At 57.7% G+C, this 11,187-nt stretch overlaps 1 protein-coding gene across 1 annotated transcript; it reads right to left on the bottom strand.

Annotated features, from left to right (window-relative positions):
- Nucleotides 1-4,074: 4,074 nt before the first annotated feature.
- On the bottom strand, nt 4,075-10,943 carry PDZK1IP1 (PDZK1 interacting protein 1). Its single transcript, XM_055255017.2, has 4 exons — nt 10,687-10,943; nt 8,128-8,236; nt 5,810-5,905; nt 4,075-4,536 (listed from the first exon to the last, which is right to left on the bottom strand). The coding sequence occupies exons 1-4, from the start codon at nt 10,751-10,753 to the stop codon at nt 4,464-4,466; spliced, it is 345 nt and encodes a 114-aa protein (XP_055110992.1). The 5' UTR covers nt 10,754-10,943; the 3' UTR covers nt 4,075-4,463.
- Nucleotides 10,944-11,187: the final 244 nt, after the last annotated feature.

Below are 11,187 nucleotides of genomic sequence, written 5' to 3'. Positions count from 1 at the left end.
TCGGGGCTCTTCACCACTCCTTGGGCTTCCCTTCTCCTGCCCAGCCCTGTCCTGGGTGCACAGAGAGGGAAGTCACTCCATTCCTGCCCTTGAGGAGCTCCCAGACCCAGGGCAGGAGCAGGATGCAGACAAGTAGACAGCACCCTGGGGTGGGTGGAGTGAGTGGGGCAGGTGGGGCGGGTGCAAAGAGAGGGAGGAGCAGGGGCTGAAGTTGCCCGGAGGCAGTGCTGAACCCAGGAGTGGGGAAAGGAGCATCTGGGAAGAAATGGCATCTACGCTGATCATGGAGGGCTTTCTGGCAAGTCTCAGGAGCAAAGCAATAATAACACGGATGTCATCTCTGTTTCCTCCCAGCAGCCCTGCAAGGAATGTACTACAGAGCCAATTTTACTGGCAAAGGAATGGAAGATCTGAAAGGCTAGGGGATCCCACAAGCAGTGAGGAGCAGGCTGGAATTTGAACCAATCGGCATGATTCCCAAGCTCAAGCTTTTGGCCACCCCCGCACTGCCAGGGACAAAAAAAAAAAAAAAAAAAACAAACCTGGGAGGAGAGCCAAGCTGGGGAGTCAAGACCCCCCAGCCAGGTCTAGATGGGAGGCAGGTGCCTCCACCCTGGTCCCAGAGCAAGTTCTGCTGGCTTCAGCCACCTGACTTCCCGGTGAAGTTGGTCAAGGCCAGAGCAGACTGTGTGTGATTCTGGCTCCAGCCCCAGCACCTCTACCCCCACCTTTACTACCCCTAGGCTGCAGGAAGAGGCTTTGCCCAGCAATAGTCCTGACCTGATGGCTCCTTGAAGCACAATAAACAGATAGTATTTCTGCATATGTCAATCTGAGTATGAGGGCAGTAATCTTGAAACTCCCCTTGACCACCTGGCACTCTGGAGATGGAACTCCACAGCCTGTTTTCAAAGCCAGCTCCTGGCTGGAAGTTCCTCTTCAAGTCTAACTGAAGTAAGCAGTGCTGCAGTCTCCCTTCAACTGTGCAGTTGCTGGGTAGGAGGCTTTTCTTTCCTGCCTGAGTTTGGGTATAACCTATAATGTAACCCTGTGAAACTTACATGTTTTAGGTGAGAGAGGGGAAAACAAGGTGCAAGCCCTGTTCCAGGAAGAGCAAAAATGTCCTCAACAGTAAGAGGACATCCTGGTCTGAGAGCCAGGGCTTGGGGCAGCCTGCGGTCCTGGCAGATAGGTGGAAGGGACCACGGAGAGATGATACCACACACAGAAGTGAGACCAATGAGATCATGGGAACTGCCTGGCCAAGGGCTGACATCAAGGAAGCTTGGGAGGCAGGGGACAGGTGGGAAGGGGACAACCAAGAGAACCAGCTGGAAACTGAAAAGGGATGCAAGAGAGAAAGAGGAGGTGGGCGCTGGGCTCAGGTGGAGGAGGAGAGAGGGAAACAGGACAGAGAGAGGCAGAGGATGAGACAAAAACAGAGGCGGAGAGACTGAGAAACAGGGAGACAGAGATGGATGGAGGCTGGGAGAGACAAAGAGGAGACAGGCCTGGGCAGGAGAGGTCCTATGTGGGGAGAAAAGGTTGGGAAGAGAGCAGGAAAGAGAGAAGGAGCACAGGTGTCTGGAGGTTCCCACAGGGCCCAGCCCACTCCTCCTGCAGGCTGGGTCTCTCCCTTGTCTGCCAATCACGAAGCTCAGGATCCCCTCCCTCAGGGCTGGGGGCGGAGAGCTCGCCTCCAGCCCCGCCCTAGTCCAGAGGCTCCCCCTCCCCAGGCCCTGGGAGGCCGCCCCTGGGACTGGCTGTGCAGCGATAGATGGTGGGGGCCCAGCTGGTGCGTTATCAGCCTTCTCCAGGAGTGCGCCTGAGCCGCTCTGTGGCTGCCAGTCTGAGATTAGGCCCCCGGAGGGTCATTAAGCGCCACCCTGGCCCGGGCCCATCCTCCTTTCCCTCCCTGATCTGGCCAGGCTGGCAGGTGGGAATGAGCGATAAGGATTGGGGGGTCTCAGCGGTTCTGGGGCCGGCAGCTCCCTGCTCCCAGCACCCCACTCCAGATCAGGGCAGGAACATGGGGTGAGGGTGAGGGGCTGTAAGGTCAGTGCCCCCCCAGCCCCTGCAGGAGCCCCTAGGGTTCCCACTCTCCTAGATCTGCCCATATTGAGCAAGACAGAATGAGAAGGGGGCCAAGGAGGCTCTTGGAGACGCCTCAGACAGCTGCTGGGAGCAAGGTGAGCCCGGGCAGAAGCAGGCTTCTCCTGGCAAAACCTCACAGGTGTGAGGGGCTGGGATTCACTTGCTGCAGGGAGACAGGGATGGTGGCTCTGCCTTCTGGCCCTGGCAGGCTGGTGGAGTGACCCGACTCGAACCCACTCCCACCCCGCAGGGACAACCGAGGGCAGAGCTGGGAGGAAATGTGGCCTCGTGCAAGGAGCATCGGATCCGGCAGTCAGGAGCTTCCACCAGGAGGCAGGAAAGGAAGAGGGGGCTGTTTGTGCCTTAGCAGAGGCCTGACCCTCTAGGAACCTCTGTCTCTCCTTCAGTGAGTGGAGAAGCTGGGCTGGCTGCTGGCCTGGCTTTGCCCTCTGGTCTAATCAAGGAAGACTTCCCAGGAGAGGAGGAACCTTGGTTGGGTCAAGAAAAAACAATGGGCAGAGTTTAAACTGGAAGAGGTGGGATGAAAAGGCATGAGTCACAGGCAGCCACGTAAGCAAAAGCCTAGAGTAGAAATCACACGCCACAGTTCATTAAGCTGAAGCCCAGAGAGGGGAGGTGACTTGTCTCAAGACACACAGAAAGGCAAGGATAGGCCTGGAGCAAAGCCGCTGCTCCCCCACCCCCAGGCCTCTTCCCTCTGCTGCAGGCTGTATCCTAAACCCAATGAGGTGAGAAGAGATGATTCCCATTTAAGATGAGTCTTCCCCAGTGGTACTTGGTGAAGCCTTGGAATAGCAAAAGAATGGCCATAACATGAAGCAAGGGGACTGTGACAGGTTGAGACAAGTGGCAGAGGGAGACCTTTGGGACAAGGTGGACGGCCTCCTACCTTCTGGCCCCACTTCTCTGGATCTGGGAATTATCCTGGATGAGTCTGTCTCAGGTTATAACCCTGGACAGAGACAGAAGCTGTTTCCATAAGGCCAACAGTCACAGAGGTGAGGGGCCTCCAGGTTCAGCCAGCCAGGCAAGGCATGCCTCTCCTCTCCCCTGCTCCTACTAGGACCCAGTTTCCTGATCCTCCCTTCCCTACCCTGACTCCCACCCCAGGACTGGGCATTGGGCGGGGCAGGCATAGGCAAGGACTGGGCTCTCCTCCAGCTCTGCCGTGAGACTGGCCAAATCTTCCACGGAGAGAAAGCTCAGCTCAGAGAGGACAACAGCTTTCCCAAGCTCACACGCAAGTTGGCAGAGGACCCAGGACTCAGATCTGGGCTTCCCAAGTCTCAATCCAAGACTCCTTCCTGAAACTTCCTATGCCAAAGCCCAGCACAGAGGGGCTACCGGAGGGAGACAGAGCTAGATCTGTGTGAACCCACTGTGACACCTCCAGCACAGAGGCAGAGGGTAAGTGGCGCTGAGCAAGGAAAAGCCCAGAGTCTCAGGGATGAAGGATGCTTTGGGGGCGGGGACTTCCAAGAGGGGCGCTACCTGGAGCAAGGGTAGAGTGGGTGAGCTCTCTGGCCCATGGGCCTCTGACATCCTCTTCCTTCTCTAAATACATGAAACTGATCAGCACTAGGGGAATCTAGCTCATATCAGGGTCTGCCCTGCCCTGCCCTGGGAAGCCTTGCCTGGCTGCTCTGGTTGAGAAAAGGGTTTGGCCTGAGGGGACAAGAACCAGCCCATTGGCAGAAATGGGCTCACCTGTCCTGGTCTCCCTGCCTCGCAGTTCTCCCAGGTGTCATCAGACCGTCCCATTTGAGGGTGTTTCACTCTCAAACACCAGAAAAGACACCAACCCTCTCTTACCCTCACCCTGGCCACACACTCTCAGCCCCTCCCCAGCCTGGGCCCCCTCGGTCCCAGCTGTCCTGCGGGCACAGGGGCTTCCTGCATAATCCCCCAAAGCCACTGTGACAGAGTCGGAAGGCGACTGTCATGATTCAGAAAGAAAGATGGGGGCTCACTGGAAGTCTGAGGGGCTGTTGCTGAGCCTCAGCCCCAGAAATACAAAAAGTCTTTATTTTGCAGAAATTAGGGCCATTTCCATAGTTATGGGGAAGGAAGTGTGAGCAGGATGGGAGGTGCTGAGGTGACTGTCCCCTCCAGAAGGCTCTTCTGAACTGAGGGGGAGACCCCAGGGCCACAGCCGAGCCCCAACCTAGACATGGTCTCAGCTCCAACCTTGGCTGGCTATACTTCAGGGGCGGGTAGGGCTGGCGTGGGGCTGGAGGGAGTCAGCCCACTATTGCAGATTCCACACAAAGAAGGAGGCGGCTTGGGTGGTAGCACTGGGCATCCATCCCAGGCGCCTGGGAGTTTTGGGGTTGGAGCCACAGACAAGGTTACATTGGGGTGCTGCGGACCTTGCCTTCCTCCTCGGGCACATTCTCATAGGCATTCTCATGCTCACTGGACCTGAAAGAAGAAGGCATGGGCCGGTGGGTTATCGCTCCTCCCATTCTATCCCCTTCTCCCTGCCCTTTCCTGCACTTGTGACAGTAATAGCTTCCAGAATAAACGCTTGACTCCCAGAAAGGGATTGTCCTGACCACATCTGGGCTTATGCATCCGAGACTGGAGGCCTCTCAGCATCCCCTCCCTGACACCTATCTCCCTCCTCCTGTGGACTGCTCCACCACTGGGTCCTACTGAGCCCATCCCCCACCGAGCCCATCCCCCACTGAGACCATGCTCCACTAAGCCCATCCCCCACTGAGTCCATCCCCCGCTGAGTCCATCCCCCACGGATCCCATGCCCCACTGAGCTCCATCCCCCAGTAAGCTCCATCCCCCACTAAACCCATCTCCCAATAAGCTCCATCCCCCACCAAGCTCCATCCCCCACTAAACCCATCCACACTGAGCTCCATCCTCCACTGAACCCATCCCCACTGAGCCCATTCCCCACTGAGTCCATCCCCCACTGAGTCCATCCCCCACTAAGTCCATCCTCCATTGAACCCATCCCCACTGAACCCATCCCCCACTGAACCCTTCCCCCACTGAACCCATTCCCCACTGAGTCCATCCCCCACTGAGCCCATTCCCCACTGAGCTCTATCCCCCATTAAGCTCCATCCCTCACTAAACCCATCTCCCGACAAGCTCCATCCCCCACCAAACTCCATCCCCCACTAAATCCATCCCCCACTGAGCTCCATCCTCCACTGAACCCATCCCCACTGAGTCCATCCCCCACTGAGTCCATCCCCTACTGAGTCCATCCTCCCCTGAACCCATCCCCCACTGAACCCATCCCCCACTGAGTCCATCCCCCACTGAACCCATCCCACACTGAGTCCATCCCCCACTGAGTACATCCCTCAGTGAACCCATCCCCCATTGAGCTGCATCCTCTACTGAGCCTTCCCCTCACTGAGTCCCTCACTCTTTTGATCCTTCCTTAATTGAACCCCTTGTCCCCACTGTACCCACTGCCCTATAAGTCCCCTCCACTATGCTGAACCCTACCCTCCCAAGTCTCCGCCCCCTTCTGGAGACTTTGCCCCACACAGAGCCTGCATTTCTCCTACAGAGCCCTGCAGTCCTCACAAAGCCCTCATTGCCTCACTAGCTTTTGCCCACGTGAGTCTCCGTCCTCCCCAGCCACCTCCCCCCAGCAGACCCATCTTGAGGTTCTCCTTAGACCCTGGGAGCACAGACCGGGCAGCCCTGCCCTGCATCTCACCTGAAACTGGCCGCCATCGAAGAGTACCTTCCGTCCGTTCCCACCAGGACTCCCTCTGCCTTGTTTCCGACTGTCAGGGTCATGTGCACAGGCTCCCTGGGGACGGGACTCATCAGTGGGGCTCCTCGGTGGGGTCTCCCTCATCCAAGCAGACCCTATTCTAGGTCCTGGTTCTCACAAGCCCGAAGGCCAGCAACTGCCCTTCCCAGAGCTGTGTGCAGCAGGGCCTGCCAGCCTCGGCTTCCGGCCCCACCCATGGAGTCTCACACTTCCTCCCCACTCCATGGTGGGGGCCAAATATTTGCAAAAGACTTATCCCGAGTCCAACGCCTCTCTCTGTCCCAGATGCCCTCAGTTCAGCCTCCACAGCAGGCCCTGCAGGATGCAGTGTCTGCCCCCAATTTCCCCAGGTCGTGCCCTGGGCAGTGGGCACAGATGTGGTTGGTGGCACTTCAGGCAGAGCTGGGGCAGGTGGAGAAAGTCTATCTGAAGAGCATCCAACAAAAAACCTCCTTGCCTCTTACTCAAGTTTAAACCCCCCTGCAGTGTGGACTCTACCTGAAGCCTCCCAAAAGCTGCTCTCATGAGGGTCACAGGGACCCGAACACCTGCTCATTTCCTTAGACATCCCACAGGCACCCCAGACTTAATATGTCTCCAATTAAACTTAGCAGTTGCCCCTACATCTGCTCGTCCTCCTGTGTTCTGGGCCTTGGTGAGTGATCTGCCATGAGAAACTTAGATGCCATCCCTGCCTTCCTCCTCTCGAGTTGGCTGCTGTCTGTGACAACCAACTCCCAGGGTGCCCACCTCCTAGACGGCGCTCAGACTCGTCTCTTTACTTCATCCTCTCTGCCACCGCTACAGTCTAGACCCCCTCCTGACCTCATGCCCACCCCCTCACTACTCTCCAGGCCTGCAGACTGGAGACCCCTCCACCGCCACCGTGCATCTGCCACGAGGCAGCCAGGGTCATTCTGCTAAGGCCGTGTCTCATCCCAAAACTGGCTTAAAAACTTGTCACCGGAGGCAGGGCGCGGTGGCTCACACCTGTAATCCCAGCACTTTGAGAGGCTGAGGCAGGCGGATCATGAGGTCGGGAGTTGGAGACCAGCTTGGCCAACATAGTGAAACCTGTCTCTACTAAAAATACAAAAGTTAGCCTGGCGTGGTGTCAGGCACCTGTAATCCCAGCTACTTGGGAGGCTGGTGCAGGAGAACCGCTTGAACCCAGGAGGCAGAGGTTGCAGTGAGCCGAGATCGAGACATTGCACTCCAGCCTGGGCAACAAGAGCCAAACTCCGTCTCCAAAGAAAAAAAAAAACCAAAAACCAAAAACAAAACAAACTTGTCACTGGATTCCTGCTCACTTAGGTAAAGTCCAAAGCTCAGGTCATTGGTGTGCAAGAACCTGGTTGGCCTGGGCCTGCCCACTTCACCAGCCTCATCTCAGGTGTCTCCATCCCTATCTCCACCCACTGAGCCACTGGGGTTTCCTCAGCAACCCTGCATGGGGCTAGCACTCAAGCCACCAGGACACCTTTGTGAGATCTGGGAAGAAATGCCCCTGGGGACAGAGGCAGCCTTGCCTGAGGGTCCTGACCTGGTGAGTGCAGAGTGAGCTGGATTTCAGCCCACCCGCCTTTCACCTGTGTGTCTCTGTCCCCAGCAGCCCTGGTGCCATGCCCCTAACTCGGGACCTGGGTGTACCCTTCCCTCAACTGCAGCGCTCTTCCCACTCCACTCTATCCTGGTAGTGACTCCTCCTCGTTAGTCAGGTTTCAGGATAAACGTGCAATGGGGAAGCCTTCTCTGACCACCCTGGACCAGGTCAGGCCCTGCAGTGTCCTCTGCTCTCTCCCTCAGCAGCAGCTCTTGAACTTCTGACAGCTCACTCCAGTCTGAGCCTGTGAGGGCAGGAGGTGTGTCTGTCTCATGCCCTCTCTGTACCACAGCTGCCCCACCCGAAGGAGGGACCTCCCTTTCTAGAGGTCCTTACAGCCCCCATCACAGGCTGGGCCGCTATCCTGGCTCTGCAGAAACACCAAGACTCCAAGAAGAGAAGCCGTTTCCCCAAAGCTCACAGGGAGCGGGTGCCAGAGCTGTGGGGCCCACAGAGCCCAGGTCTGGGAGCCAGCAAGCCTAGGCTCTCATTCTGACTGTCACCAACCCAGCCCATGACCTTGAGCCTCAGTTTCCCTTCCACACAGGGGGAGGATTGGACACAAGGTTTCTGAGGCCCTTCTCACCGCTACTAGGGCAAGAGCAGTGGTCCTGGGCCCACCCTGCCTGCTCAGGGACCCTTGGGCAGCACTCACGGCTCCTCCTGGCACCAGAAATGGTTGACTGCAAAGGCGATTGCAACGAGGACCAGGAACACGGCCACCGCGATGAGGCCCTGCATCCAGGGCTGAAGGTTCCCCAGGCCTAATAAAGGGAGAGGGGCTGTAGCAGACGGGGCCACAGTGGGGCTGCATGTGCAGGAGAGCGAGGGGCCTCGCTTCCCAAGGGCCCCACCTGTGCTGAAGGCCCTCAGCCAGATGCCAGGACCAAGGAGACATTCTGGGGAGGCAGGGGTGGGATACGGCCCATCTGACCCACTTATGCATCTTAAGCTCCACTGAGCTTAGGAAAAGGAGGGAGCTGGAGGAACAACAGAGGCTCAGAGAGAAGGGAGTTGGAAGCAGTGAGAAGCCAAAGAGGGAAGAGCCTCAGAGTGCTGTATCTAGGCAGCCCAGAGCCTCTTTCCCTCCCCCAGGTGGGTCACATGCAGCCCCAGGAACCAAAGGGCAGTCCCCTAGACAGCCGGCCTAGGCCTTGCAGCTGGGAGTGGCTCCCAGAAGGCTGAGGAGGACCCAGAGCTGACAAGACTGGTCTGGGATCTCGAAGATCCTGTTCTGTAGCAAGAGGTTTCTCTGGTGGTAGGAAGGGTATGAGAGTGGGAGACTCTCAGGGCTGCTCAGCTGGGGAGATCTGGGGTGCCTGGGGTACCCAGAGAGAGGAGTGAACCAGGACATCTTTAGAGGGGCAGAACGGAGGGGTGAGCTCTACTCTGAGTCTTGGGGACCAGGAAAGAAGCCTCAAAACCTGAGCTCCTTTTGATTCCCCCAGCTGGGTACCCAGGGACTATGGCCAGAGATTAGGTTGAGGCCCCAACCGTGCACCTTTCTCTACTTTTTTTTATTTTTTAATAGAGACAGGGTCTTACTATGTTGCCCAGGCTGGTCTCAAACTCCTGGGCTCAGGCAATCCTCTGGCCTTGGCCTCCCAAAGTGCTGGGATTACAGGCATGAGCTATTGCACCAGGTCCCTTCTCTGCTTTTTGACCCTTGACACCAACACAGTCCCTCAAGATTTTCCTGAAGTCCCTGCCTTCAGGCCTCTGCTTCCCCAAAGGACTTTCCTCTTCCCTGGCATCACTGCACTCCATGAGCCTGCAGGAGCTCAGCCCTGTAGAGAAAAGACCCTCAGCGGGGAGAAGTCCCAGCACAAAACACAGGTCAGCAGGAGGCTTCAGAGGGGTCCTGCCTCCAGGCCAGAATATACCTGCATCCCTATATTCTGAGGGACCCAAGCTGGACATGGGAAAACCTTCCTCTGGCTCACTCCTGCTCAAATGTCTTCCTCTGAGTCTACCAAAAGTTCTCCTGTTGCAGTGGAGGCCTGACCTCCCCTCCGAGCCTGGCAGATATTGGGGAGGAGGAAGGAAGCTAGGAACTCTCTGGCCTGCAGTGAGGTCAGACCTCACTTAACTCCAGGGGAAGCAGAAGACACACAGTGTGATTACCCTCAGTTCCACACCTGCCAAAACGCAGTGTTTGGGAGTCATCGTTTCCCTAGGGGTTCAGACTGCTCCCTCAGGTCAGTGGTTGCTCAAGCATGGGGAGTTAGGGCTCAACCCTTGGAGGCCCCTCCCTGTTTCCTCCTAGACCCTGCAGCCAATTCCCTCCAGTCACCCCAGGGACCACAGTCCCTGCTCGTCCTCCCACGTGGGATTAGCACATACAGCAAGGGGCAGTGCCTGGGGCGGGAGAAAGGTGGTCTGAGCCCTGTCCTTTCCTGCCCTGCTGTGTGACTCAACCTCTCTGGTCTGCAGTTCCCCAGAGGGCTTCCAAGACCTGGGAGACAGAGTTGAAGCAGATACACGAGAGCTCAGGGCGGGGGTGGGAGGGGAGCTCTGGAAGCATCTTTGCCAGTCCTCTCTGGACCAAGTCCCACCTGCAGAGTCCCCAGATTTTTGGCTGCAGATGCAGCCTGACAGTGTAGAATGAAAGCCAGACCTTGGGTGTGTTGCTTCACCAGGTGCAAAGCCCTTCTACACCCCTGACCTGGCAGCAGCCCCGGGAGGTGGGCAGGGTGGGGTTTATTGTTCTCATTTTATGGGTGAGAAAACTGAGGCTCAGGAAGGGGCAGTGATTTGCTCAAGGTCACACATCCATTCAGGCAGAGCAGGACGAAGAGCTCAGATATCTGGCGGAGTCACACTGGGCACTGTTCTCTACCCAAGCCCAAGAGGCCCAGACAAAGCCCAAGCCTTTGAGGGGTGGCTTGGGCCCCACTCTCACCCTCCTTGGATCCCCGCGCGCCCTGTACTCAGGACCCAGCCATCCCTTGGGCGATGCCTGCTCTTGGGGCTTGGGCCTCAACTCCTGTTCCTCCCTGAGATCCTAGAACCAACTGCCGCCACTTTTCACTCGTGGAAAACAAGTGACAGGCAGAGACTTGGTTCAGAGGACTCTGCCTTGGGACGTTCTTTCAGCTAGCGCAGTCCCCGTTCCCCCTCCAAACTGTAAGTATCAAGGCCCTGGGGAGGCAAGCCAGAACACCACCTATCCACCCCTGGGTCTCCCGCGCCCAGCCCTCTCCTCCTGAGCTACCTTGCTGACAGCTGGCAGGTGGCACTGCCGTGAGCAGGCCCAGAATGAGGAGGCCGAGGGCCGACATGGCTGCAGCAGCTCCTAGCCTTGCTTCTGGCCACCGGTGTCTGGGCTCCCGGAGCTGCTGTGGGTCTGTTGGTGTCCGCCTGAAATCAACCTGGGCTCAGTCTGACCCTGGAGGAGAGGAGCTAGGAAGGAGGAAGGCGAGGGAGGGAGGAGACACGAAGACGGGCGTCGGAGAGAAGCTGCCCTCCCTCCCATGGTAATGAGCTGCCAGGCCTGGCCTCCCCTGGCTGGTGCCCAGCTCACTTGCGCTGGCATTCGAGGTCATCTTCCAGGGGCCAGCTAAGGAGGTGGGTATGAGGACCAAGCAGATGTGGGAGAGTCCCAGCCTCACCTCCACGCCCTGAGCTCCCTTTTCCTGGCAGTGGGGCTGGATTTTGGGGAAAGGGGTGACACACAGTCGCTCCTGCCTTGACTGAGCCCAGTGGGCGGGGCTTC

This window comes from Symphalangus syndactylus, chromosome 12 (assembly GCF_028878055.3).
Source record: "Symphalangus syndactylus isolate Jambi chromosome 12, NHGRI_mSymSyn1-v2.1_pri, whole genome shotgun sequence".
NCBI classification, from domain to species: Eukaryota; Metazoa; Chordata; class Mammalia; order Primates; family Hylobatidae; genus Symphalangus; species Symphalangus syndactylus.
Note: the sequence above shows the minus strand (reverse complement) of the source record. Positions and strands in the feature narration are given on the sequence as shown.